This window comes from Dasypus novemcinctus, chromosome 19 (assembly GCF_030445035.2).
Source record: "Dasypus novemcinctus isolate mDasNov1 chromosome 19, mDasNov1.1.hap2, whole genome shotgun sequence".
In the NCBI taxonomy this organism is placed as follows: Eukaryota; Metazoa; Chordata; class Mammalia; order Cingulata; family Dasypodidae; genus Dasypus; species Dasypus novemcinctus.
The window spans coordinates 83,735,550-83,762,636 of NC_080691.1; the positions used below are offsets into that span (position 1 = coordinate 83,735,550).

Genomic DNA, 27,087 nt, shown 5'->3' on the forward strand with positions numbered 1-27,087 from the left:
CGCCCCCACGCCCCGGGGTCGCTCCCATTCATCCTGGTGTCCCCAGGTGCCGGCCTCCGGGATCTCGCGCTTCCCGGGTCCCCGGCCCCGCGCCCCGGGCTCCCCCGGCCGGCCCCGCGCCGCGCGTACCGGGGCGCCAAGGGGCGCGCGCGCCTCCCGCCGCAGCACGCTCAGCACCGGGGTCTCGGTGGCCGCCGCCAGGAAGTGCAGCTGCAGCAGCTCGGGCCGCGCGTCGGGGAAGGCCACCACGGCCGCCACGCCCGGCGCCGCCAGCGTCCCGCACAGGCTGCGGGCCAGCGAGGCGGGGTCGCGGGCGGGCGGCGCGGCGGCCACCAGCTCCAGGCTCAGGTTGTGCGGCAGCCGCGGCGTCCGGGCGGCCCGGGCCAGGGCGGCGCGGGCGCGGGCGCGGGCGGCGGGCGCGCGGGGCAGGAGGGCGCCCAGGCGCACCGCGCCCCCCAGGCGCGCCAGCACCCCGCACGGCTGCGGGTGGCCCCGGGCCGGCCCCGGCCCCTGCGCCAGCACCAGCCCGAGCCACAGCAGCCCCGCAAACTCCATCGCAAAGTTGCCGGCGAGCGCGGCCGGCCCGCTGCCCCCGCGCGGCGCCGCCACCCCGGCCCCGCGCACGGATCCCGAGGGGAGGCGCCGCCCCGCTGCGCAGCGCGGAGGCGGCGCGGGCTGGACCTGGCGCGGCCCAGGCTGCGTCCAGCCAGGACGGGCATGCCCTCGGCGCACACGGGGAGGAAGGAGCCTGTGCCAGGGAGGGCGCCGTGCCACCCGCCCCTGCTCCTTGCCAGGAGCCTGGAAGTGTTATCCACCGTCCAGACGGGGACGCGGAGGCCGCGAGGGGCCAGGATTTGCTGTCGTGGTCTCACCAGTGGCGCTGCCCCCTCCCAGGGAACAGTTCCTACCCAGGGCAAACATTCTAGCGTGCTCTTCAAGACCATGTGCACCCTGGGGAAACTGAGGCAGTTCTGATGAAGACCTAGAGAGCAGACCTCTTCTCCAGCCAAGGGCAGGGCACTCGGACCAGAGAACTCCTCTTCACCCTTCACGACCCAGTGCCAAGTGCCCCCACTCTGAAAAATGTTCTCCACTCTTCGCCCTGAAGAGCAGAGACCCCTGCCCCATTCTGACACCTCCTCGTTCTTTCATTTGTTTTCCTGGTAAATGTCCGTGTCTCCCCACCAAGCTTTGGGAAGGCAGGCACCCAGTTTGTCTTATTCCACCTTGACCTGAAATTCTTTCGTCCCCTCCCGAGGGGGTGGCGGGGAGAGAACCGGCTGAAGGGCAGCCTCTGCCAGCCCAGAACGTTCCAGCCCAATGAGTGAGTCCACACTTGGTTTTTTTCACACACAGACACACACACACACACACACACAATTCATCTCTTTTTTGGGGAGCCAATTTTATAGATGGAGAAAAAAAAATCCATTAAATGAATAAAAATGCCGAACGCCAGCCAGCAGAACGGATTGGGTTTTGAGGTCACCGTCGTGAGGGGTGGGCGGCTTGGTTTCGAGTGGCAAGTGGGTCCCTGGCCAGGTGTCCCAGCATGCCGGCCCACCCCATGTCACCTCCTGGACTCCCGAGCCGGGGACCTCTGCCCACCTTCGGGGGACCCACCCCTATCGTCTGCCTGGGCTGGTCCCGTGAGAGGCGCCCCGTTATAAAGGGTTCTCGGGGCTCACCTGGGGCTGGGTGGGTGCCCCCCAGATGCAGCACGGGGGTCCTGGGAAATCCCGCGGAGGGGACACCTGCGCCCCAACCAGGCCCTTGGCTGACGCTCAGTCAACAAACACCACCGTGTGCACTGGTTCTGGGGGTGCCGCCAGGACGGCCCCCCAGTACCAGGCGAGTGCCCAAGGGTCCAGGCTTGCTGGATCCTGAGCTGCTGCCTCCCAGCTATGCGGCTTGGGGCGGGCTCCGTGACTGCTCCCTGCCTCGGTTTCCCTATCTATGCAAGGACAAGGAGAAATTCCTCTCTCCCGGGAGTGGACACGCAGGAGGCCCTGGCCAGGGGCTCGGCCGGCCTCTCCAGGGGGCTGTGGACCCCACCCCATGCCCTGGACAATGAGGTGCACAGCCTGGCAAGGCTCTGCAGGGGACGCCGTGTGTGTTGACGTCGTGGGGGCCAGGTGCACACAGCAGGCGCTCAGTAGCGCAGATGGCCGGGGATGCCCGGAGGCCCCAGGGGCAGTCCTGCAGGCTCCAGCGAGACGCCCCCCACGGCCCCTGCCGGGTGCCACAGTCCTCCCGGGAGCTAACGGCAGCACGCTGGCACTGCTCACCCCGCTGCCCCCTGACGCTCACCTGTGCACACCTGAGCACACCTGCCGTGCACCTGCCTGCACCTTCCACACACAAGCTCCCCAAAGGCGGCTCCTAGACCTGAGAGGGGAACGTCGCCACCGCACAGAGAGGGAAACTGAGTCCAGAGCGGGTGCGGTATGTCCAGGGCTGCGGGGTTTCCGGCCCAGGAGGAACGCCGCCAGCCCCCTCGGTGGCCCTCGCCTCCCACCTGCCCATCCTGCCCGCCGTGGCCTCAGAGGCCCGGGCGACCCGCCCGCATGGTGACGGGAAGGCTGGGGGTGGCCACGGTGGGGTCCGCTCTGGGCGGGCTGCTCCCTGGGGGCCACCGGCCACTGAGCAGGTGGGTTCAGATGTGGACAGCAGTCCCGGGGAGCCCCTCACCCACCCTGCAGGGAGCGCGAGGCTGCCACGCCGGCGTTGGTAGGGGGCGGCCAGAGCGGAGGCGGTGGCCCGTGGTGGGGAGCGGGGGTCCCCGGAGAAAGGACCCGGGTGAGGCTGCAGCCGGCAGCCTTTCCCCTCACCATCCCCACGCGGACAGGGGGCCCCGAGGCTGCCCCGTGGGCCGAGCCCAGCTCCCTCTGGGGGGCTCACCCCAACACGGTGGGGCAGGGGCCGGCGCTCTGCCCCTTGAGTTGGCACCTAACAGTGAGCTGGGCCTGGGCGGTGGGTGGGCCGGGCGCTGTGGAGGGAGCAGCCCCGGGGATCCCGTCCCAGCTGGAGGCTTGAGGCTGGTCCGGCTGCACCACGGCCCCCCGGACCCAGGGCTGCTGGGGGTGGCACGCGGCTTGGTGGGTGGGCATCTGGGGCCTGACACGGTCCCGGGGTCGTCTGAGCAGCCCCAGCCGCTCGGCCAGATGGGGGCTGAGGGGCAGGGGAGGGCCTGGCGCGAGCTGCCCGCAGCGGTGCCCACTGCCAGGCATCCTGACGCAGTGGCCGGGCGGACAGGAGGACACGGGCCGGCGGTGGGGGGAGGCGTCCTCGCCAAACCATGAGCTCAGCTGGCAGCGGCTCGCCAGCCCGCAAGGCCCCGCTACGTCACGCGGGCTTTCCGGGCCATTAAGCAGGGCTGTCGGTTGGGGACAGCTTTCTGGAAAGTTCCATGCACAGTCCTGGGACCAGGGGGCCCACAGGAGCATTTCCGGTCGGAGCACCTGTCCCAGCCGAACCCTCGGGGACCCTGGTGCAGAGGTGGCTGCCCTGACCTGGGGCGAGGGTCCCGCTGTCCCCACCCCCACCCAGGAACTGAGCCTTTAGCCGGTCCTGCCCAAGGGACAACGAGAGCTGCGTCAGGCAGGGGTCAGCTCAGGACTCGAGATGCCCCGGCCGGCCCCCACGCCCCGGCGACCTGCCCCTGGGGTAACCCCACCCCCCACCGAGGTCAGACTGGACTTGGCAGGCAGGAGCTCGGCCATCCTGGGACAGACAGTGGCGGCCGGGACGGACGTGGTCAGGAGGGGGGGGGAGCAGGGGGAGCTCAGGCCCGCGGGAGTGGTCAGGGGCCCGGGCACCCCCCTCAGCTCCTGCCTGGCAGCGCTCAGTGCCCGGCGGCCCGTCAGCAGCTGCTCCTCCTCGAGGGGGCCCCGTTGGCCGAGGCCGAGGCCACACGCCTGGCGCTGCTGCCCTTCTCCCTGGGACACTGGGCCTGCAGCGGGCAGGGGTGACAGCGGCAGCCGGGGCACCCCCCGCCCCCCTGCACCCACAGGCTGGAACAGGCTTTCAAACCAGGCTTGGGGGCAGCACCCCCTGGCTGCCAGCCCCGTGACCTTGGACATGTGGACTGGACCTCTGCCCTGGGTGAGGCGCCCCACGGGGGGCCGGGGGATTTCGGTGGAGCTGGGGGCTGCGCCCAGACACACGAGGCAGAGGAGGTGGGGTTTTAGGTCACTTTTCTTAAAAAACGAGTAGAACCAACGAGTCACAAAAGGCCCCGCCCCGAGCGCGAGGCAGCGCCGCGCAGGCCACCGGGGGCTCGGGGCGCCGCCAGGGCCGAGTCCGCACGCCCGCGCTGCCCGCGTCCGGGCGCCGCTCACTTGGGCCGCGTGAGGACGCGCGTGGAGAAGTCGAACAGGTCGCGGTTGACCTTGCGCAGGTTGCGCGTCTCCTCCTCCAGCTCCGTGACGCGGATGCGCAGCTGCTCCTGCCCGCCCAGCACGTTCTGGGGGACGGGGGGCGTCAGGACGCGAGGGGCGCCCGCGGCTCGAGCCCCGCCCACCACACGCCCCGCCCCTCCGGCGACCACACCCACCTCAGTGCCGCGCCACGCCCCTTTCTCCAGGGTGCGGCCCCGCCCATCCACTCCATGATGGCCCCGCCCTCCGTGGCGCGGCCCCGCCCATCCACTCCATGATGGCCCCGCCCTCCGTGGCGCGGCCCCCGCCCACCTTCTCCATGGTGGCCCCGCCCTCCGCGGCGCGGCCCCGCCCACCTTCTCCATGGTGGCCCCGCCCTCCGCGGCACGGCCCCGCCCACCTTCTCCATGGTGCGGCACAGCACCGCGTGCAGCTGCTCCGTGCGCTCCAGGTAGCTGGGTTCCGAGCCCTGCAGCACAGAGGCTGTCGGCGGGCGCCTTTCCCGCCTCGTCCCCCCTTCCCCGCCCCCACCCCCGAGGGGCACCCCGCGCCGAGATCCCCACCCCCAGCCTGGAGCACTGCGGGGGAGGGGACATCCGGGCTGGGCCTGGGGGGCAGTACCGGGCAAAGGGGAGGGGCCCCCTATTGTCCATGGGGCATCCCTCGTCTCAGGCCCCGAGGGGCAGACCCCACTGCCTGGACACGGAGGGAGGGGGCGCTGCAGGGGACGGGCCACCGGGAAGGTCTGCCTGCAACACCCCACGGGGCCAGTCTGCGCCGCCACGCCGGCCCCTGAAGGCCACCGCGTGGGAGCCCTGGCGCGGCCGCCCAGTCCCCCACCCTGGCACGGGCGCCCGGCCGCGGAGGGACGTGGGGGCACCTGCTGGTGCAGGCCCAGGCGCAGGCCCAGGCTGCCGCGGTGCTGCTCGTCGCCGTGCTCGGCGCCCAGCAGGTGCTTGTTGAAGGCGGGCAGCGGCAGGCTGGGCCGGAGGTCGGCGCTGAGCATGGCGACGGGTGCCAGCATGATGACGGCGTTGGTGACCGGGCCTGGGGGACAGCAGCGTCAGGCCGCAGCCCCGCCCCCCCTCCCCCGCGCAATGGCTTGGAGGCTTTGCACTCGCTGTTCCCTCTGCCGGGACACCTTTCCTCGCACGGCTCAGTCCTGCCTCTCCACAGCCAAGGGGGGCTCTCGGCCAGGCAGGAGTCAGCGCAGGGCCCTCCAGGGTCCCAGAAGGGGCCAGCACCCGGGAAGCCCCCCAGGGAGAGGATACAGGGTGGGCCATGCAGAGGGGGTGCTCCCAGGGTGCTCACTGACTCGTTCACTGACTCAGTGGGTGAGGTTTCAGCCCCGGGGCCCCCCAACCTCCTGTGGGGGCCGTGCTGGGCGCCCCGTGCCCTGTGAGGCGGGCGAGCCCGGGGAAGGAGCAGGGCGGGGTGGCAGGACGCGCCCCGCGGGGCCATCGCGCACGGGCACAGGTGCTGGGCCGCCACCCACCCTTGTGCGTCACGGTCCGCAGGCACTGCCTGCTCTGCACGTCCCACAGGCGCACGGTCTCGTCGTGGGAGCCCGAGAGCAGCAGGCTGCCGTCAGTCGACACGGACAGGCAGGTCACCTGGTTCCTGGGGCGGGCGGGAGGGTCGGCAGAGCGCCCCCGCGCCCAGCAGCCCTGCGCCCCCGCCGGCCGAGCCTCACCTGTGTCCCCGGAAGACCTTCCCGCTCTCCTGCTCCGGCTGGAAGCTCTTCTCGCGCGGCCCGGGCTGCGGGGGCGGGAGCGGGTGAGCGGTGGCGAGGCGGCCCTGCGCGGGGGCACCCGCTGCCTGCAGCGGCACCGCTGCCCACCACTCACCCAGGTGCAGAGGTCGACCTGGAAGATGGAGCCGTCGCTGCCGCCGCAGAAGATGTGGTGCTCGGCCAGGTCCATGGCCACGGCCGCGATGCCCACGTCGAACAGCACGGACAGCAGCAGGTCACCGGATGAGACCTCCCAGAGCTGGGCGGGCGGGGAAGGGCAGGGCCGGGGGTGTGAGGAAGGGGGACCTTGGGGCCTCGGGGTCCGAGAGCCCGTCAGACCCCGGGGTGTGTGGGCGCTGGACCTGGGTGAGGGGCAGGTTGCGGCCCGGCTGGGGGGCCTCGGAGCCGGCCTGCTCTCTGGGCGCCCCACCCTGCCCCCCTGCCCAAGGGGGCGAGCCACCCCCGCCGGCCTGGGCTGGTGCGGGCACCCCCGCCGCCCTCCAGGGGCCTGGGGCCTGGGGCCGACGGCGGGGTGCCCTACCTTCACCGTCTGGTCCAGCGAGGCTGTGGCCACCCGCGCCAGGGCCCCGCCGAAGCCGCAGTGCAGGTCTGTGACGGGCAGCGTGTGGCGGGACCAGACGTGCCGGGGGGCCGGGATCCGGGAGGGGTCCTCCTGCAGCACGCTGGGGGGGAAGCGCTTGGGGGTGGAGTCGCTTGGGGGCTCCCCCTCTACCTTCCGCTGCCGACGTTGCCCACGGGCCCCCCAGTGCAGGCCGCTCGCTGTGCCGGCCAGGCCCCCCCGCAGCCAGGCGACGCGTTGATGGCCCCCGCCCCCCCCGACGTGGGCGCGGCGCCCAGGAGCGCAGCGGGGTGGGGTGCTACCTGCAGAGACCCCACACCAGCACCAGGCAGTCCTTGCCCCCCGAGACGAGGTGGCTGCTGTCCCCCGTGAACCGCAGGCACGAGATGTCCTGGTAATGGCGGCTCAGGATAACCAGAAGGTTCCCCGTGGAGACCTGGAGAGAGAGGGCGGCCGCGTCCGGGGGGCCTGCCGCGGGACCCCAGCTCCCCACCCATGGGGAAAGGCCTGGGGCTCTCCGTCGGGGTGAGGGGGCAAGCGCTGGGGGGCTGGGGTCCTCTAAGGCCGGGCCCTCGTGACTGGGTCCCGGTGCAGACGGCTCCCTCAGCGCAGGGCAGGCGAGGGCTGGCTGGGGGGAGGGGCCCAGCCCCAGCACCTCAGGCTGCACACTGGGGGGCTGGGGTGCCTCCTGAGCCCCGTCTCTCTCGGTCTCCTCCCCTGCAGAGCAGGCCACGGGGTGAGGTTTGGGCTCGGACAGGCGTGGGTGGGCCCACAGCACCTCCTGGCCCTGCTCCCCGCACCCCCTTTAACCACGCCGACAGAAGGGGCACAATTCAACAGAAGTGCTGGGCCGCGCAGGTCGCCCCCTTGTGGCCAAGGCCGACCCCGCTAGAAATTCCCCAAGCAGGTGGCAGGCACCCCACAAGCACCCCAGCCTGCCCTTCACCCCCAAACATCTCGCGAGGGCCCAGTCCCCTGGTTTCTACCCATGCCCCACTGCACCCAGCCGGCAGTGCAGGGCAGGGCGTCCATCTTGGAGGTAGCCTGGGAGGGGTCCGCCCTGCCTCGGTCTCCCTCTCTGGGCCTGAGTGACCATGTCCTAGTTCCAAAATCATGAACTGCCCAAAAGCCTCAAACGAACGCTCCTTGCACTTGCGATTCTCTAGTCCTTCAGGGAACACCCAGGTTCTCCCGAGCCCCTGGAGGAGGCCAAGGTCACTGGGCCAGGACCCGGGTTGGGGTGGGCAGAAGGGGGGTTCCCACTGGGTCTTCCGGCCCCAGGTTCTGCACCCGCTGCACTGCTCCAGGTGGAGGTGAGCTGGGCCCTTGCAGGTCTCCCCCAGAGGCTGGGAAGCTGCAGCCCACTCCCCTGCAAGCAGCGGTAGGGGCGTGGCTACGCCCGTGCACCGGCATAACCACGCCCACAGAAACAAGCACCTCACAAGCCACACCCACCACAAACTACTTCTCCAGTAGGCACACCCACTCATCTGCCTGACCACGCCCACTCGCCTATGTAACCACGCCCACACCGCAGGGCAGCTACAAAGCCACGCCCCTCCTCTGCACAGCCATGCCCATTCAGCTGCATGCCACACCTGCTATCTACAGAGCCACACCCACAAACGCAAGGACCGTCGACACAGCTACAAAACCACGCCCCTCATCTGCATAGCCCCGCCCCGCCCGCCCGCGCTGGAGTGGTGGTCAGGCCTGCACAGCCAGCTCCATGACCCCGCCCTGCCGGACAAGGTCCGCGGCGCCCTGCCCTCCGGGGTGGCTTTGTGTCCCTGTCACTTGGGACTTGGGCTGCAGGAGGGCAGGCGCCCCGTGGGGAGGGGGCGGCGGAGGGGCGGGGCGGCCTGGCGCTCACCTCCCACAGGTAGATACTCTCCGAAATCCCCGCCACGACGTACAGGCCGTTGGGCGACGCGGTGAGGCAGGTGACAGGCCCGGGGCACATGATCTTCTGCTGGAGCTGGTCCTGGGGGCACAGTGGCCACTGAGCGCCGAGGGGCGGCCCGGGGGGGCGGGCGTTCGGCGCCGCGGCGGTCAGTGTCCTCGCCTCTAAACGTGGAAACTTTCTGAGTTCTGTGGGTCCCCGAGGGGGCCAGGCCCGAGCTGGCCCCGGAGCTGTCAGAGGGGCCCCGAGAGTCAAGGTCTCCCCCCTTTAGCGGGAAAGGGCTAAGTGCCCGAGACTCCTGGGGAGCGCTCAGCTCCGCGCGTGCGTACAGCGCCCCATCAGCAGCCCCCAGACCCGCGCATGCGCACACCCCCTAACGGCGATGACCCGGCCCCCCATCACCGCACTTCGAGGCGACTGCAGCCCCCTCCGGCTTCCCCCTCCCCGGCCTCGGGCGCGCGCAGCCCCCGCCGGAGCCCGGCCTCGGGCGCGCGCCGCCCGCACCTTCCGCTGCAGCTCCCAAGCGCTGATGTAGTTCTTGCCCAGCTGCGCCGCCAGCAGGTACTCGCCGTTGAGCAGCGCCAGGCCCCGGGGCCCGGCCTGGCCCCCGCGGTACGTGAGCAGGTTGGCGCCCGAATGCAGCTCCCACACGATGCAACTCCACAGCTGGCCCGCCGAGTCCGTACACACCGCCACCTCCATGGGCGCCGCCATCTTGCCTGCTCCGCGGCCCCGGAAGTGCGTCATCACCAGCGAGACGGAGGCGGTGGCGCCGCGTGAGCTAGAGAGGCGACCCCGATTCGGCGGCGGGCGACGCGCGCATGCGCACACTCCTCGGGGCTGGGGCTGGTCTGCGAAATGGCCTCTTCCCCCCCCCCTCCGCCGCCCCCGCCCCGCGGCGACCCTGGGGGCGTGGGGAAGTGGTCGGATCCTCGAGGGCGACTTCCTCCAAAAAGACAGATGGGGAAACCAAGGCCCGGCGCCCCCCGCCAGCAGCTTAAGAGGCTGGCGAGCTCCTGCTGGCGCACTTGGCAACGTGATGCAATCTCTCGGGCTCTTCGATGTACATATTTTTATGATCAAATAATAAAGTCTCGACCTCCCGGGCCTAAGGCGCGCGGCGCACGCGGCACACGGACCACGCGCTGCACTCAAGACCTTGTCGCTGGCTGCTCACCTGCCGGCCACCCGCGCCCCCCGTGTCCTCGGGGGCCGCGCAAGTCAGGCTTTCCCCGAGCGAGGGGCACAGCCGGCCCGGGCCCTGCCTAGAGACGGCGCTTTTAAACGCGGAAGGCGGGGCGGCGCGCTTCCCAGCCCCCGGCCGTCGGCGCACTTCGGGGAGCTCAGCGGCCCACCCCAGTGGGACGGAGCCGGGCCCCCCGGGTCCGCGGGCCCTGGGGAGAGGAGGGAGGCAGGGGGCGCTGCGGGCGCGGTGGACGGCCCGAGCGAGCTGCGGGAGGCCGAGCGGGGAGCCGCGGCCAGGCTCGGCCGCCAGGGGGCAGGTGGGAGCCATCGGCCGGAGGCTGACCGGGGAAGGGGCGTGGGACCTCGGCTGCGGCCCGTGACAAAGCGGCTAGGGGCGGGGGGGCTGGGAGGGGGGTGTCACAGAGGGCCTGCCTGGCCTGCGGATCAGGAGTGGGGGCTGCCCAGGGGAGGTGCCACTTGAGCCGGGAAGACGGGGGGAAAGGAGCACTGACTGGGCAGCTGGGAAATAGCTCGTGCAAAGGTCCCGGGGTGCAGCCATGGGAGGGGCGGACTGGGCTCCACAGAGGCCAGGCTGGGTTTTATCCTGGGGCGCAGGTGAAAGGGAGCAGAAGGATGTTTGTAAGCCGGGAAGAGCAGGGCATCCAAACCCTCAGTCAGTGCCAAGTGGGGAAACTGAGGCAGGGGCCACCTAGCCCAAGACTGAGTGGAATGGACTCCGAACACTGGGACTGGCTGATGCCCTTGATTTCCTTGTTATTTTTCTAGCATGAATAAGAAACAAATGAATTCGAGTGCTACTTTATGCTTTTCTATCACTGTTTTCCCCTAACCCAAATCTTTCCTTTTATTTTCTCCTAGATACTGGGGCCAGGGACTGGACCTCGTATGTGGGAAGCCGGCGCTCAACTGCTGAGCCACGCTGGCTTCCCTGAGTTTTTGTTGTTGTTGTTCACTTTGCTTGTTGTGGTTTGTTTTTTTCCCTGAAGGCAATGAGAGCCAAATCCATGACCTCCCATGTGAGAGGCAGGTACTCAACTGCTCCAGTCACATCCGCTGCCCCAAATCTTCCCTTGAATGCTGAAGTGTCCCCACCGCCAGGCTGCTCTGTGGTTCCCCGACACGCTTTGGGGCCCAGGTACAGGATGCCACGGGCTGTTGCGGCACCCTGGAGCAGACCCTAAACGCCGCCCGGCTCGCCTGGCGGCTCGAGAGAGACGGAGCCGCTTCTGAGTGGCAGATGTGCCACTGTCTGGGCCTCAGTTTCCCCACCCGCAGAGTAGGAGGCTGTACCCCCCTCAGCCCCCCGCAAGGGGCCTGCTGGGGGGACTCCGCCTGGGTTGTTTGCTGGGTTGTTTGCTGGGGCCCGGGTCTGTATCCCCCTGGAAGTTTCCGAGGTCCGGGGGTCGGGAACCAGGGGAGGCCCGGCAGGGGCGGGGGCAATGCGTGATGGGGAAGAGGGGCGCGGAGGGTGGGCGCCCGGGCGGGAGCGGGCCCCGGGGGCAGGGCAGCCGGCGAGGGCCCCCCCTCCCCTCCCCTCCCCTCCCCTCCCGGGGGACCTGCCCGGGCTGCTGTGTAAGGTCAGAGGTCACCCCGCCCCCACCACGGCTCCTGGAATGAGGACAGGCCAGTTGTGTCAGGGGGCAGGACAAAAGCCACGCTCAGGGGCGCCCCTGGACCACCCAGCGCCTCGGCGGGGCCAGCCGGGCGCCGCCTGCCCGAGCCCCGCGTGTCTCCAGCACCCCGTTCGCCAGGGCGCCCACGGAGGAGCCCGCCAGAAACCCCCCACGCCGCCCGCCCGGCTCAGCCCCCCCGGGGACCCGCACACGTCCGGGGGGACGGCCCCTCCGTCCACACCGATGGCGGGAGGAGGAGGGTGACGCGAAACGAGAACCGCCTTCTCTTTCCGGCGGCAGCCCCCTCCCCTGCGGCCTGAGCGGACCCCGGGCCCTGCTGACCGGAGCCCGCGCGGCCTCCTGACACGCGCCGGGCGGGGCGGGCTGCGCCATGGGGACCCTCCCCCCGCCCGCCTCCTGGCTGAGGAATGAAGGAGCGGGGCTGGACGGTCCAGTTTGCTGGGCAGGGGCCTTTTTATCAGCTTGTTTCTTATCTCCCGGGTGGGGGGCGGCTCTGGGGGCCCGGGCTTCGTCCTCGGGCTTCTTCCAGTCCGCAGGCCCCTTGGAGGCTGGGACCCCGTCGCAGCCGCCCCTTGTCGGGCATGAGCGGAAAATGCCCGTTTCCCCTCTCAGAGGCGGGGACAAAACTGAGCCCCGGGGGGTGGGGCAGGTGCAGCATGCGGGGCGGGGGGGGGGGGCGGTGAGGATATGGGGGTGTATGGTCCTGCCTCCTTGGCAGGACTGGGGCCAGTCAAGGCTGGAAGTGGCTGGAGCTGGTGGGCACAGAAGCGGGGGGTGGGGGTGGGAATTGGGGGGGGGCATGGGAGCCGGGGGTGGTGGGGATTGGGGGGGCATGGGGGCCGGGGGTGGGGATTGGGGGGGCATGGGAGCTGGGGGGCACGGGAGCTAGTGGCATGGCAGGTGGGGGGCATGGGAGCTGGGGGTCTGGGGGCTGGGCCTGGCCCCTGTCCGGCCACGCTGACCTTGGGCCCCTGGCCCCGACCGGGGGTGGGTGACACGGGGGGACTGGACGTCCCGGGGCGCCCTCCTGCCGTGCCCTCTCCGGTTTGGGTTCCGGAGGCTGAGAAGGTGGGCGACCCCCCTCGGCGGTGCCGAGCCCCTGGCAGGGATCCGTGGCCCGAGGCCCAGCCCGGCCCCCAGCCTCCTGCCTTCGGGCTGTGTCGTGGGCCGAGCAGCATCTCCCCCAAAACTCAGCCCTGCCCCCCGCTTCCGTGAAGGGACCTCCCGTGGGCCTTTGGGAGCTGCGATGAGTCACGATGGGGGGGGGGGCGGCAGGGACCTGCGCTGGGAGGCCAGTGTCACCCTCAAGCCCCCCGGGCCGCGGCGGCGCAAAGCGGACGAAGGCACCGGTCCTGGGGGGGTTGGGGATTTTCGCAGTGGCCGGGGGCCCTGTCGAGGGGCCGAGGCTCCAGGCGACCGCCAGGGCGCCCCGACCCGCAGGCAGCTCCCAGAGGCCTCTTCTCCGTCGCGTTTGTGGGCAGCCGGTCCCTCGTCCCTCGGGCTGCGCGGGTGAGGAGCTGCCCGCCGGCGGGGGGTACGGGGAGGCTGGACACCCCGCCATGTCCAGCGACGGGCCGAGCGGCGTGTCTTGGGGCAGGAACGACGTCACGGGCGCTGGGGGGTGGGGAGGAGGGAGAACAGGGCGTTCCCGGCGTGTGCAAAGGCCCTGCGTCACGACCCGCCGCCACGAGGAAAGAAGCTGGTGCGGCCGCGGCAGCCGGGGGGAGGCGGGCGGGCCACACGCCAGCGGGAGGGGGCTCGGTCAGGCACCCCGGGCCCGGGCTGATGTCAGGGGGCTGCTGGGGATCCGTGGCGTAACCCTGCCACGCGCCTGTCACCCCCATTAAAACCGGGGGTCGCGGCCCAACGGCCAATGGCATCCGCTCATTTAGCCCCAGGACGAACACGAGGGGACGCGTCCACCTCCACGGGGAGTCACCGGGGTGCAGGGGTGGCCCGGGGGGGACAGGGCTCGGCCGGGGCTGCTCCTGGGCACAGCCGACCTCAGGGTCCAGCTCCTTCTCTGGACTGGGGCCACCCTGGGCGTCACCCCCAAAGCCAGCCGCCCCCCTCACGCCCCCTCGGTCACAACCACCAAAAGGTCCCCGGATGTCACCAAATGTCCCCTCCGGCCCCTTCCCCAGGCCGCGGGCGCCGAAAGAACGACCACGGGAAGAGGCGGTTTCTGTTAAAAGTCAGAAGTGTTTTGTCTCGTTTTAATATCGCATCAACTTTACAGGGTTACAATTGTCTTAAATATTTCTGAAGTTTAAATACAATCTGCATAATAATGTTATTATAAAATGTAAACTTTCAGTGTTCTTTTAAATTTCAAAATCACACTTTTTTTTTCTCCTTTTTGGTCTTTTTTGTCTTTTTTTTTTTTTTTTCCCTTTTTAATACCTGAATGTTCTGCAAAAACTGAAATTGTCATGGGCCGCCGCGCCGCGGCCAGGGTGTGTGACAGGCTGAACCCTGACAGAGGTAGAGTGTGGTTTTTGCTTTTTTTTTTTCCTACGTTTTCTTTTTTCCCCCTTTTACCTGAGTTCAGGCGTGGTCGCCACACCATCTAACAAACCCCAGAGACTGAAACTTCACATGTCAACAAGGAAAGGCTGGCTGTCATGTGTTTGCCGAGAGAAGAAAACAACAACAAAAAATGCAAATGCAAAATTAGGAAAAAAAAAAAAAAAGGAACAAAAATGGGCCAAAAAAATGATAAAAGCAAGAAACGTGACTGTACAAACACACAACTATTAAAAATGAGCCCAGCCGGCCGCGCGTGCCCCGCCCCCCGCCCCTCCCCACGCTGGACAGCCCTGTGGCTGAAGGGTCACGAGGAAGATTCTAGAAGCCGCCCGCCCACGGCCCTCTCCGGAGCAGGGGGAACCCCCGTGACCCCGTCTCGACCTGAGTCTGGGGGTCTCCGCCCTCACCGTGCTGCCAGCCCCCGCCGGTTACGGCAAGTTCCGGCACGGAGAGGACACACGCCGGGGTCCTCGTGACCGACACGGCCGCCCCATCCCCGCCCCACTTTGCATAAGGGGTGCCGAGCCGCACCCCAGAAAGCCCCCTTCCTTAAATCGCCACCGACTGGGGGTGGCTGGGAGATGGGGGAGCGGGGGTCGAACGGGGGAGTCCAAGGCAGAGACTGGGGGCTACCCCCAGCTCAGCTGCCCCCTCCTGGGGCCGGCGGAGGAGACGGGGCCCCCCCCGCGCGCCCACCCCGTCCCCTCTACAATCATCGGAACCGAACAGCAGGCCCAAGTCCCCTGAGTGAGAAGCTGACGCCCAGACGTGCCGACAGACACACGGACGCGCCACGCGCACAGTCTAAGCGGGATGCTGCCCGGCACCGGGGCGCGGGTCCCCCGGGACCCCCGGCCTGGCCGCGCTGGGAGTGGGCAGCAGGGCCCGGTGCGGCCTTTGGCATCAGAGTCAGACCTGAGGTAGAAAGGAAAGCTCAGCAGATGTCCGGGGCCCCGGCGGGCCTGGGCGGGGGGCTGGCGAGCCCCCAAGGCAGCTGGCGACGGCTCTGGGCAGGGCGGGGGCAGCGAGGGCGGCCGGGGGGGGGCAAAGAGCCCCCCCACAGTGCCTGCCCCCAAGGGGGGAGGGAAAAAGCAAGAGACCCCGAAGGCCGCGCGCCCTCTCCTGGAAGGGCCAAGGGGCCCCAACAACCCTGAGACATACCAAAGAAGGGGTCCCTCCCTAAGGCCCGTGGCCGGTCCCAGGGCAGACCAGAGCCCGGGCTCGGGCCCCACCCCCAGCGTGTCCAAGCAACACGACCGACGCCCCTGGGAGCGCAGCCTCGTTAGTGGGGTCCCTGGGGCCCAATTAGAGAGGCCGGGCAGGCTAATCCCCCCGGAGAAATGAAAACCCCGAGCGTGGAGCACGGAGGCTGCGGTCGCCCCGGCCGTCGCCACGCCGCTCCCCGGGGCAGAGTCGGGGAGACGCGAGCCCGGCTTCTCCAGAACCCCCCACCCCGAAACCATTGCCTCCCGCCAAGCCGGGGGGGGGGCAGCTGCTTCCTTGGCCCCTGGTCACACTCGCTGCCCCTGAGAACGGCGCCCACGACGGAAAAAAGACACAGGGGAGGGGGTGGGAGGGGTGGGAGGCGGGGGCCCCCCAAAGGCGCGGCCCGACCGGCTCCCCCCGCCTCAATATCGATAGTCTCCAGTTACAGAGTCAGCAGAGGCCAAGAAGGAGGGTCCCCCCGCCACACGCATCCCTGAGACAGGGGCCTGGGAGCCCCCCGCCCGCCGCTGGCCCTCTCCCCAGCCCCGAGGCCCCTCTACTCCTAGTGAAGACGCCTGCCCCCTCCCCGGCCCGCGCCCCGCGCCCCCCACCCCAGCCCCGCGGGCAAGGGTCCTGGGCTCGCCAGCTGCCCAAGGCAGGACGGGAAATGCACAGAGGAACCAGATCCGTCATGGGGAAAATGAAAAGGTTATTACACTTGATTTTTTTGTGGGGTTTTTTTTTTTGCTTTTTCAAGTCCAGTTTCCCTGAATGAACACAAATATATAGATATATAGATATATAGATATCCTTTTCCTAAGGTTTGATTTCCCCCCTCAAAGAATAAAATAAAATATTTACATAACAAAACCCCCAAACCTCTTAAAAACCCTATATAGTTCGAATGTTGCTATTTCTTTAAAAAAAAAAAAAAAGTTCCCCAAAGCAACAACAACAACAAAAATTCAGCTGATCTTGGTTCACGGGGTTTCAGTTAACACAAGGAGCTGGAAGTGATGAGTGTGTGATGAATTAAAAACAAAAAGACAAAAATATGAAAGCACGCAGTGCAGGGATGTATGAGGTAAGTAGGATTGGCCTTACATTGCAACTGGTCCAAAGCAGACACCAGAGTTGCAGGAAAACCCTAGGAAAGATTTTCCTGTCGCTTTTTTCCCCGATTTCCTTCGCTGTTCTCACAGTTCCTCTCTCTGAATGTCCGAAACCTGAGAAATTCAAGTGTTCCTTGGTTTTCCCCTATTTTATTAAATTTCCTTTATATATATACGTATATCTCTTTTTCTTTTCTTTTTGGCGTCAGCTGTGGCTCCTTTGTGGATAGCTCCCCTCCCCACCCGTATCTGCCGTCATCCCAGCCCCTGCTCGGCCCACCTCGACTCCCTGCCCCTGTGGCGGGCGCCCGGGGAGCGGCGGGTGGGGAGTGATGCGGTTAAGGCAACGAGTTATTTGAGGTAGAAGATGTGGGGGCCGCGGACAGCCCTGCCGGGCCCTGGCCGCCGGCACCGCTGCTGGGCCCGCTGCTTCCTCCCCGGCCGCCGCCGCCTTTGCTGGGAGCTGCGGGTGGCGTGGGGGCGGGCGGCTGAGCGAACAGCACTCCTAAGGCAAGGAAGGACAGGGGGAAAACAAGCGATGCGGACTTCTGCGTCTGCTCAGGCACACACCCAGCTGCTGGCCTGGGAACTCCCGGTTTTCCCGTAGTCTTCCGTGCTGTGGGGATCACGGGTCCCTGTGTACACAGCTGGCCCTTTCCCCTGTACTAGTTGATATGCATGGAGGACGTGCGTTTCCCATGCGATTTCAGGGATGTGCTACCCTCCTGCAGAGTCCATTTGCAGACCCCCCGGGGGCCAACGAGCTCACCCCAGCCCCCCGCCCTCTGTTCCGTCAGAACAGCGGAGCAACCACGCTGTTCGATGCTGACAGCACTGCCTGGTGCCTACGTGAACAATCTCCCTCCCTCTTTCTTTCTGAGCAGGAAATTTGAAAAGTCACTTGTAACAAGAGAAATACAGCAACGATCGTGCACTGGCAAAGTGCTTATTATGGGCTGGGCTCTGCGCTAAGCCACCCAACAGGGATTATTTGATTTGATTCTTGACAGCAAAGACCTTCACCCTTGACTGTAAAGCCCCCTGCTCTCTGTGACTCTCAACCCTCAGGCTGGGGCCCTGGGTTGCCCCGGCCCACCCTGGGAGAGAAGGGATCGAGGCACCTACCTGTGTACATGATGCCGTTAATCTCTACTGACATGCTAATACTGTTACTGCCGTTGGTGTTGTTCACGTTGGCAGCCGAGTCCGGGCGGCTCTCGGAGGCTGTGGGAGGAAGAATCATGAAGGCACGCGGCGGGGAGCGGCCCTGCTAGGCTGCACGCCCCACGAAGGTACGGGCTGTTCTGTCATAGCCTCTCTCTGTCCCTAGCGCACGCAGTCGGTGCTCAGTACATATTTGCTGAATGAGAACAGCTTGCCCTCTTCACGAGCAGCAAGAGGACCCCACACCTGGTTTACGCGTTCTCTGGCTGACAGACACGCCAGCGGCTTCCAGGTTTCACTCTTGCAAACAGCACTGGAAAGACCAGCGTGGAGTCTTGTTTCCTCCCGAGCCTCTGCCAGGGCTTCTCGGCAGCAGACGCCAGGCGGGGCGGCTAGGTCTCAGGGCACGGACGTTTTCTATTTTAGAGACCGCCAGACTGCTGCCCATTTAGGTTCTAGCCAGTGCGAGCAAGGGGGCCCATTTCTCCACATCCTAGCCAAGCTTGAGATTATCAGATTTTGGTGAGGGAAAATGCTATTACCTTATTGACTTAGACGGAGTTGAACAAGCTTTCATACGAACCTCCTAATCAGAGCTGCTCATTTATACATATATATACACACATGTTTCTTGTTGATTTGTAGGCACTCTTTACATATGCTGGCTACAAGGTCCTTGTCTATTACACAGACAGAAAACACGGCGGGTGCAGGCGCCAGGGGGTACCTTGGCTGTTGATCCGTATGCTCATAGGCAGCTGGGCTGTCATGGCCAGGAAGTTCTGCTGCAGTGCTCGCTGCATGAGCCGTTGTTGCTCATCCGTCACCAGGGCCATCTTCTTCTCGGGAGGCTCCCCAGACTCCAGCTTCTCCCGAAGCTGCTCCAGGGCAACTGCCTGTGCCGCCACGGCTGCCTGGGCGGCTGCCGCCTGCACCGCCACGACGGGGTGGCCCGCCAAGGAGACGGGCAGGCGGCCGGGGACGGCGATGGGGACGGCCGAGTCTTCCTCTGGGCAGGAGAGAAGAGGCGTCGGGGGCTGTAAGCGACCGGAGGCGGCCCGGCCTTCCACCAGAGGCAGGAGGACCCGCCTCCTCAAGCAAGCGGGGAGGACTTTGAGGAGACGCGAGTGCTACAAAACCCGCTTCGATCAGCGAGGACGGCGGTAACTAGCCGTGGTATACAGTCACGGTAACACAGCACTCTGCGGTATTAGCGTTGCGTGCGTACGCCGTGAGAGCGTGCACTGACACCTGTAATACTAGTTTTAACAGCCACGAGAAGACGACGGTGGCCCGGCGATGCCTGCTCCAGGTGGAGGCTCGGGGCGCATGTGCCAGGCATCTGCCAACATTAGCCGTTGCACACTTAAGACCTTAAACTGGCCCCAGCAACTCTACGAAGGAATAATTTCCCTCGTTCTACCCATAAAGAAAGCCAGGCTCAAAAGGGGGCAGGAACCTGCCCAGGGCACCCGGTGATCGCTTCGGGGACGGCTCAAGGCCCAATGTGACAGATCTATACTACACTCCATGGTGGCTCCCAGAAATGCGAGTTGACGATTCTGAAGCTCAGAGAGAGCGGGCACAGCGATCAGCTAGTAATGTCTGCCCCAGGCAAGGGACTGGAAAAGAGACCGGCCATTAACAGCGTCTGCCAGGGCCAATGTGACGCTGACTGATTAGTAATGCCTGCCACAGGCTTAGGAGAGAGCGCAACGCTCGATTAACAATGTCTGCCCTGGTATGGGGCTGGGCAAAGTGATGAACTGGTAATGTCTGCCATGGGCACCGGCTAGGAGGAACCTGATCAGTTTGTCGGCTGTCGGGGGACAGTGATTATTACTGTCTTCCCTGGGTGTGGGACTGGGGAAAGGGTGATCGATTAGCAATGTCTGCCACTGGCACGGCCCTGGCGGCTGTCCTGCGCTCCCACGCCAGACTAGGCCGGGACCGGAGCCCGGGCTCCCTGCAGCCCCTCACCTTTCTTGATCTTGGGGGCTGGGGCGATGGAGCTGCCGTTGGTGCTGGCAGCCAGGCCCAGGGAAGGCAGCTTGGGCGAGGAGAGCAGGCCGTGGGCCCCGCCCGGTGAGTAGGTGAAGAGGGAGCCCCCGAAGCTCTGGCGCCGGCCCTCGCGCCGGTTGCTGTCGATGGCCGCCTGGAGCTCGTTGGGGTTGCTGAGGCCGCGCTTCTCACACTCGTAGGGGTACAGGTACTTCATGTACCTGCGGGCAGGTGGAGGGGGGCAGGGTGGCACCCGTGGCTCCCACCACGGACCACCCGCCCGCAGCCCCAGCGCCGCCGGCCTCCGCCCGTGCTGTTCCCTCTGAGTCTTTTCCCCGCGGCGCCTCCACGACGGAGCTCACGGACCTCAGGGCCGGAAGCGCCCCGAGCCCCACGCCCCCGGCGACCGCTCCGTCAGCTCAGAACGGCCGCCCCCGCCCGCGGCCGCCCCCGGGGCGCGGCGCTCACTGGGTGCGCAGGGTGAAGGCGGCGCTGGTGATGGACGTGGGCAGGTTGAGGCCCTTGGTGACCTCGCGCCACAGCTTCTTGTTGATCACCTCCACCAGGCCGCCCTTCTCCGTCACCAGCACGTACAGCATGAACAGGTCGAGCACCTGCTTGGCCATGATGGGGATGCGGTTCACCGGCGTCCCTGCGGGAAGGGCGCGGGTGAGGCCCAGGCCGAGCCGGCCCCACGGTGCGGGCGCCCCGCGGGGTGTGCAGCCGCCCCCGGCGCCAGGCCGCGGCTCCCCCAAGCCGCGACGCCCCCGCGCCCGCCCGGTGTCCCCGGGGGCGGCGTCTCCCCAGCCAGGACCCCTGGACCCCTGGGTGAGCGGATCGCGCTGTCCGCCGGCTCTGCGTTCCCCAGAAGTGGGGGGGTCCCCCCCGGGGGGCCTTGTTCTGGGTCCGGTGGGCGGAGGACTCAGGCTCAGGGGTTCTCGTCTCGGCTCGCGGGCGTCGGGGCCGGGCAGTTCCCCGGGGTGCCTCCCTGGGCCCCCCCACCAGACGCCAGGGGCACCCCGGCCCCCAAGTCTGACGAGCGCAGAGGTCTGGGACGAGAGCCGTGGCTGGAGCGTTGGAAGGCCAACACTGTGCCTCAGTTTCCCCACCTGTCACGGGGACCGTTGAGAGACCACCTGGGGGGCGGGGACAGGGCCAAGACCGGGGAAAATGCCGAGGGACGGGCACGGCCTGTTGCCCTTACTCCCACCGCCGGCCCCAGCAGCTGCCCAAACCACCCCGCCTTCCAAGGCCTTCCAGGGCCTTCCGGGCCTTCCAGGGCTTTCTGGGGACTTCCGGGGCCTTCCAGGCCTTCAGAAGCCCCCAGACCCTAAGTCTGCAGCAGCCCCCGCCGCTTGTCATCTGCGCCTCCGTCCACCAGGGGCCTCAGCCCCCCGCCGTCCGCTCAAAGCCCCCAGGAGCCAGAGAAGGCCCCATCAGCCCCCCGCCCCTGGTCGGGAAGGGAGACCGAGGCCGTGGGGTGAGCTGCTGGAGGGGCTCCCCAAGGCCGGCAGCCTGGAACCCTCTGCCACCACCCAGGGTGGCCCCTCCCGGGCTGCGCGGCCCCCAGCAGATGGAGAAAAGACCCCCAATTCCACTTCTCAGCCCTGCAGGGAGAGACAAAGGCCGTCGCAAGTGTCCGAGACCCCAGAGCCTGGGGGGCCCCGAAGCGCCAGCCCTGTGTCCCGTGTCCCCCCTCCCCCCTGGACACCGGCCTGGGGAAGACCCTGGCGGGACCGCCCTGCGCTGCCGGCAGCAGGGCCCGGATGTTTACAGAAGGAGCGGGAGGGAGAGGGGCCGCGCGGGAGGCCCGATGGGGGCGCCGGGGCGGGAGTGGCGATAAGGAAGGGGGGGTGGTCCAGGAAACAGTGTCCCGGCTGCCGGGGGGGCGGGGGTGCGGGCGGGACCCCGGCCCTCCTTTCCAGCTCCCAGAGAATTCTGAGGACTTGGTTGAAGCTTTTCCTTTGTGACAAGGGGAGAAATTACTTTCTGTTCTGAGTGAAGGGGAAGGGGCTACGCTGGCTGCAGAAAACAGTCTCGGGGTGAAGGGGGGGTGGTCTTAGAGAAGACCTTGAGGCCCCCCAACTAAAGGGGGAGAGCCCAGGAAGATGGCAGGGAAGGGGGGGGCCTTGGAGTGGGGTTTTGAGGTATGCACAGGAGTGCCTGGCTTGGTGAGAAAGGCAGGACTGGCCACGCACCCCACAGGGACCCCCGCTTTGCCTGCACCTGGGCAGCTTGCTGCACTTCCCGAGAACCTCGAAACCAGGGGCCCCACGGTGAGGAGGGGGGCTCGGGCAGCTGTGGGCAGGAAGATAAAGTGGCCGGGGCGGATCTCTCAGGCCACTGGAGGGGCAGGCAGTCCTGGCCGGGCTGGACACAACGATAACACGAGAGAGCCCCCTCCCAGGGCAGGCGGGTCCCCCGCTCCTGGCACCGCAGGGGTTAAGGCCGAGGCCGCCGGGCAGCGGGGGTCCGGCTGGCTGCCCCCCCATCCCGTCCCTTCCGGCAGGGCCTGTGTTTACAGAAGCTTCTGCTGCAGGGAGGGACGGGCGAGGCCTGGGCGGCGGGCGGCCCGAGGGGGCCCTGGTGGGCTCCGAGCCCCTCGCTAGCGCACCCCCCCAGCGCCGTGGCCTCAGCTTCCCTCTCGAAAGGCAGGGGTGGCAGCGCCCTTGCCAGAGGGTTCAAGCTGGGGCGAGGCCGGGGGGCCTGGGGACACCCTGGCTGCCCCTGAAAACCCGACGCCCTCCGGGCGTGTGGCCGGGCCTCGGTTTCCCCACCTGCTGAGGGCAGCACGACGGCGGGGGCGGCTTAGGCTAGGGCACAGCCGTGCCAGGAAACGTGCGGCCCGTCGCAGCGGGGCGCAGAGGCCGCCAGGGTGGGCTCGGGCTGGACCCCCAAAGGCCCCCGCCACTGCACCTCAGCCCCCCGTGCCCGTGTGGGGAGGGGCGGGACTGAAGCCTGCACAGGCCGCGCCCCCCCCCCCCCGGGGTCCAGCCCCGCCGGCCAACACAGGCCCTGACGCGCCCCACCACCAGCCTGCCCAGCTGGGGTCCTGGAGGTGGGGACCCCCGTCACCCCAAGCCTCCGGGAAGGGAGGGAGCCTGGAAGGTCTGTTCTGGGGAGGCTGACACCCCCACCAGGACCCCTCCCTCAGACCCGGGCTCAGCGCACCTCCCCCCTCAGACCCAGCCAGGGACACCTTCCCCCTCAGACCCCAGGCCCTACAAACCTCCCCCCTCAGACCTGGGCCCGGCACACCTCCCCCCTCAGTCCCCGGGTCCGGTGCGCCTCTCCCCTCAGACCCCAGGCCCGGCACGCCTACCCGTCAGACCTGGGCCAGGGACGCCTCCCCCCTCAGACACCAGGTCGGGCACGCCTCCCCCCTCAGACCCCAGACCCGGGCCCAGCACGCCTCCCGCCTCAGACCCCAGGCCCGGCACGCCTCCCCCCTCAGACCCCAGACCCGGGCCTGGCACGCCTCCCGCCTCAGACCCCAGACCCGGGCCTGGCATGCCTCCCGCCTCAGACCCCAGGCCCGGCACGCCTCCCCCCTCAGACCCCAGACCCGGGCCCGGCACGCCTCCCGCCTCAGACCCCAGGCCCGGCACGCCTTCCCCCTCAGACCCCAGACCCGGGCCAGGCACGCCTCCCCCCTCAGACCCCAGACCCGGGCCCAGCACGCCTCCCGCCTCAGACCCCAGGCCCGGCACGCCTTCCCCCTCAGACCCCAGACCCGGGCCAGGCACGCCTCCCGCCTCAGACCCCAGACCCGGGCCCGGCACGCCTCCCGCCTCAGACCCCAGGCCCTGCAAGCCCAACCATCAGACCTGGGCCAGGGACACCTCCCCCCTCAAACCCCCGGTCGGGCACGCCTCCCCCCTCAGACCCGGCCGGGCGCGCCTGACCCCTCTACCTCCCAGGGGCCTCCGGGCCTCACCTCGTTTCTGCATGAAGCTGAACAAGTCGTCCAGGAACTCCTTCCTTTTGGGGTCCCCGTCGAGTTCGTAGAGCTGGGGGCAGAGAGGACGGTCAGCGGGCGCGCGGAGGCTGTCCCAGGTGCCCCGCACCCGGGCGTGCACGTGGAAGCCGTGGAAGGGCCGCCAGCGGGCGTGGAGTGGGGGCCCCCAAAGCCTGCCCGCAGGGCCGAGAACCCGACCCCGCTCTCCAGACGAGGGCCGGAGTAACGCTGCGACGACCCCACGGCCACGAGCCGCGCGGCGTCCGCTCCCAAGACGGTGCTGAAGGGCAGAGGAGGAAACCGAGGCACCGCGGCAGGCACGAGGTGCAGCCTGGGGCCGCCGTCGACCCTCCCCACCCGTGCAGTGACCCAACGGCCAGAGTGGGCCCCGACCCCGCGACCGTCGGCGCAGGTGCGGGCGGGCAGGGCCGTGGGGGCCGGCGGAGACAGCTGGAGTGGAGCTCAGGCGGGGGGCGATCAGGGAGTGGCGGGAGGGGCGGCTGGCAACCACCGGCTTCAAGCCAGGCTCTGGGGAACGCCAGGACGTGGGGAGCCTTGAAACCACCAATCAGGCCTCGCCTGGGAAGTCCTCCCTTAGGGTCAGCTATGGTCGCCACCCAGTCCTGACCCCAGGGAGGCCGGGTTGGGGGTCAGGCCACCCCTGCCGTCCTGCCCCTCTCTGGGCCTCGGTTTCCCCGTCTGTGTGATGGGGGAACCGGGAAAGGGGCAGGGGAGGCAGAAGCCGCGGCGAGCAGAGGCCTTTGTCTGAGCCGGGCGGCGGCGGCAGACTGGCCGGCCCGCATTCCTGCGCTGATTTATGGTGCCCGGGGAGGCCCCGCGCTTCCAGCTCCCCCGGCCCTCGCCCGCCCGCGGCCAGAGCAGACCAGCCCGCGGCCCCAGCTCCCCCGCCAGAGCCCCGGAGCCCAGCCCAGACACGGGGCGGGAGGCCACCCTCGGCGCCCCCCAGCACTTTCCACCCCCAGGGGCCACGGAGTCCCCACGGCGCCCTCATTTGTCCATCTGTCCCTCTGGGGTGTCAGGAACATTTGCTTTCGTTCCCAGTGGCCATAAGTGGTCAAGCACACAGCTGGTGTTTAATCGATGCTCCTTACAGGAACCGGGGGTTTCTCAGCCAGAAAGGCCGAGCACACAGCAGGTGCTTAATCGATGCTCCTCTAAGAAACCTGGGGTTTCTCAGCCAGAACAGCCGAGCACACAACAGGCGTTTAATCGATGCTCCTTACAAGAACCTGGGTTTTCTCAGCCAGAAGGGCCGAGCACACAGTAGGTGTTTAATCGATGTTCCTCTAAGGAACCTGGGGTTTCTCAGCCGGCAGGCTGGGGACACAGCAGGTGTTTAATCAGTGTTCCTTGAAGGAACCTAGGATTTCTCAGCCAGCAGGGCTGAGCACACAGCAGGCGTTTAATTGGTGCTCCTGGAAGGAACCTGGGATTTCTCAGCCAGCAGGGCCGAGCACACAGCAGGTGTTTAATCGGTGCTCCTGTAAGGAACCTGGGGTTTCTCAGCCAGGAGGGCCGAGCACACAGCAGGCGTTTAATCGGTGCTCCTGGAAGGAACCTGGGGTTTCTCAGCCAGGAGGGCCGAGCACACAGCAGGTGTTTAATCAGTGTTCCTGTAAGGAACCTAGGATTTCTCAGCCAGCAGGGCTGAGCACACAGCAGGCGTTTAATTGGTGCTCCTGGAAGGAACCTGGGGTTTCTCAGCCAGCAGGGCCGAGCACACAGCAGGTGTTTAATCGGTGCTCCTGTAAGGAACCTGGGGTTTCTCAGCCAGCAGGGCCGAGCACACAGCAGGTGTTTAATCGGTGCTCCTGTAAGGAACCTGGGGTTTCTCAGCCAGGAGGGCCGAGCACACAGCAGGCGTTTAATCAGTGTTCCCTGAAGGAACCTAGGATTTCTCAGCCAGCAGGGCCGAGCACACAGCAGGTGTTTAATCGGTGCTCCTGTAAGGAACTTGGGGTTTCTCAGCCAGGAGGGCTGAGCACACAGCAGGCGTTTAATCGGTGCTCCTGGAAGGAACCTGGGCTCTCAGCCAGCAGGGCCGAGCACACAGCAGGCGTTTAATCGGTGCTCCTGCAAGGAACCTGGGTCTCAGCCAGGGGGCTGGACAGGGTGAAGGGCGCCTTGGGGAGCTGCACGGCGAGGGGTTCCGTCCTCGGCCCCCAGAGTCACTCCACCGGGACGCGGTGGGACCCGACTCGGGGAAGGGCCTGGCAGTGCGGCCCAGAGGCGCTCGCCCCGCGTTGAGGGGCATGGCCACGGGGCGCGGGGGCTGGGGAGGCCGAGGACGGCGCCAACAGGGTGGCAGAGGCGCAGGGCGCGCCCCGTTCCCGCGGAGACCCCCTGGGTGGAGCGGGGCACCCCCTTCCCGAACTCAGCCCCCGCCGGGACTCCCTGCCCTGCTGCCTCGGTTTCCCCATCTGTCCGATGAGAACAGTGTACGGAAAAACGGCTCTACCCCGAGCAGCCGGGGTCATCGCGGCCCCCGTTTTCCAGGCGGGGAAACTGAGGCTCAGGCTGCGGAAGAGCCGCCCCATCCGTCTGGGAGGGCCGGCGAAGGCAGTTGGCTTGGTGGGGGGCTTCGCTCCGCGGCCAAACGGTGGCCCCCCGTGGGGCCGGGCATCGCCGCGAGGCCATAAAGGGGGCGGCGGCCCCAGCTGCCCGCAGAGGCTCTCGGCAGCTGCTGGGGCCGCAGCGACAAAGGAGGCCGTAAAGGCCGCCCGCTTTATGGGGCTCCGGCCCGGGTTCCGCTCCCCTGCGGTGGGCCCGCCCTGGCCAGCTGGCCGGGAATGCCCGCCAGGCCCCGGGGCTGGGGGCGCTGGGGACGGTGTCCAGGCCCCCATGGCGGTGTCCAGGCCCCCCGTGGCGGTGTCCAGGCCTGCCCTGTATCCAGGAGGCCGGCTCCCAGCCCCCGGCCAGCCCAGCCAGGCTGCGCAATGTCCCCCACCGAGCCCACCATGACGAGGGGGCCGCAGGGGTCCTGCACTCGGCCCCCAAGAGCCACAAACCCAAGCTGGAGATTGGGCAGCGCTTCCCGAGGCCGCCTGTGTCCCCCCCCCCCCCCCCGCAGCCTGGTTTCCAGGCCGCTGGCACTGAGGGTGGGGCCCTAGAGATAACCCCCCGCCCCCCGCAGCCTCCAGGCCCCTCCCCCGCCTCCCTGCGCCCTGCAGACCCGCCCCCGTCCCCGCTGTTCCCGCTCTCTGGCGGGGCGCCCCCCACGCCGGCCCCCGCCTCCACTTGAGGCGTCACCCCCGGCTGCTGCCAGCCCCCCCGCTGGCTCGACGCCGGGCGGCCCATTGCCCCACTCCACGTCCAGCCCCCCGAGCCGCGGCGTGGGGACGGGCCGCCCTGCCCCGCCTTGGGGGGCCCCCTCCGGCCACTCTAGGTCCGTCGGTTCAACACCTGTGAAACGGGCCCAAAGCCCGAACCGGCTGGGCATCCAGCAGGCACTTAATACCTGCACATCACCCATCCCGGCTCCCCATCTTCCTGCCCACCGGCCACGGGTCACCGACCTCGGACTGGGCGCGCGGCCGTCCCCTGCTCCCCAGCACTGCCCTCTTGATGGAAGGGGAAACCGAGGCGTGGAGTGGGACGGGGCCAGGGCTGGGGGCGGTGGGCGCCTCGGGAGCCCCCCCGGCCCCACCGCCCGCCGCCCCCGC

General features: G+C 68.1%; 2 protein-coding genes across 3 annotated transcripts in view; both read right to left on the reverse strand.

Moving 5' to 3' along the window:
* Positions 1-4,179: 4,179 nt before the first annotated feature.
* WDR18 (WD repeat domain 18) lies at positions 4,180-9,356 on the reverse strand. Its single transcript, XM_004477740.5, has 10 exons — positions 9,099-9,356; positions 8,565-8,675; positions 6,994-7,127; positions 6,653-6,794; positions 6,227-6,370; positions 6,073-6,137; positions 5,875-5,999; positions 5,260-5,426; positions 4,780-4,848; positions 4,180-4,465 (listed from the first exon to the last, which is right to left on the reverse strand). Exons 1-10 carry the CDS (start codon positions 9,339-9,341, stop codon positions 4,337-4,339), a joined length of 1,329 nt encoding a protein of 442 aa, XP_004477797.1. The 5' UTR covers positions 9,342-9,356; the 3' UTR covers positions 4,180-4,336.
* Positions 9,357-13,616: 4,260 nt separating this feature from the next.
* The window catches only part of ARID3A (AT-rich interaction domain 3A), a 34,130-nt gene continuing 20,659 nt past the window's right edge, over positions 13,617-27,087 (reverse strand). For both annotated transcript variants that reach the window (XM_058282227.2, XM_058282228.2), the window contains exons 4-9: positions 23,384-23,456; positions 19,915-20,098; positions 19,426-19,667; positions 18,173-18,454; positions 17,407-17,505; positions 13,617-16,786 (exon numbers count right to left, since the gene is read on the reverse strand). In XM_058282227.2, the coding sequence (XP_058138210.1) occupies positions 16,620-16,786; positions 17,407-17,505; positions 18,173-18,454; positions 19,426-19,667; positions 19,915-20,098; positions 23,384-23,456 (1,047 nt within the window). In that variant the 3' untranslated portion in view covers positions 13,617-16,619. The remainder of the gene's footprint in view (positions 16,787-17,406; positions 17,506-18,172; positions 18,455-19,425; positions 19,668-19,914; positions 20,099-23,383; positions 23,457-27,087) is intronic.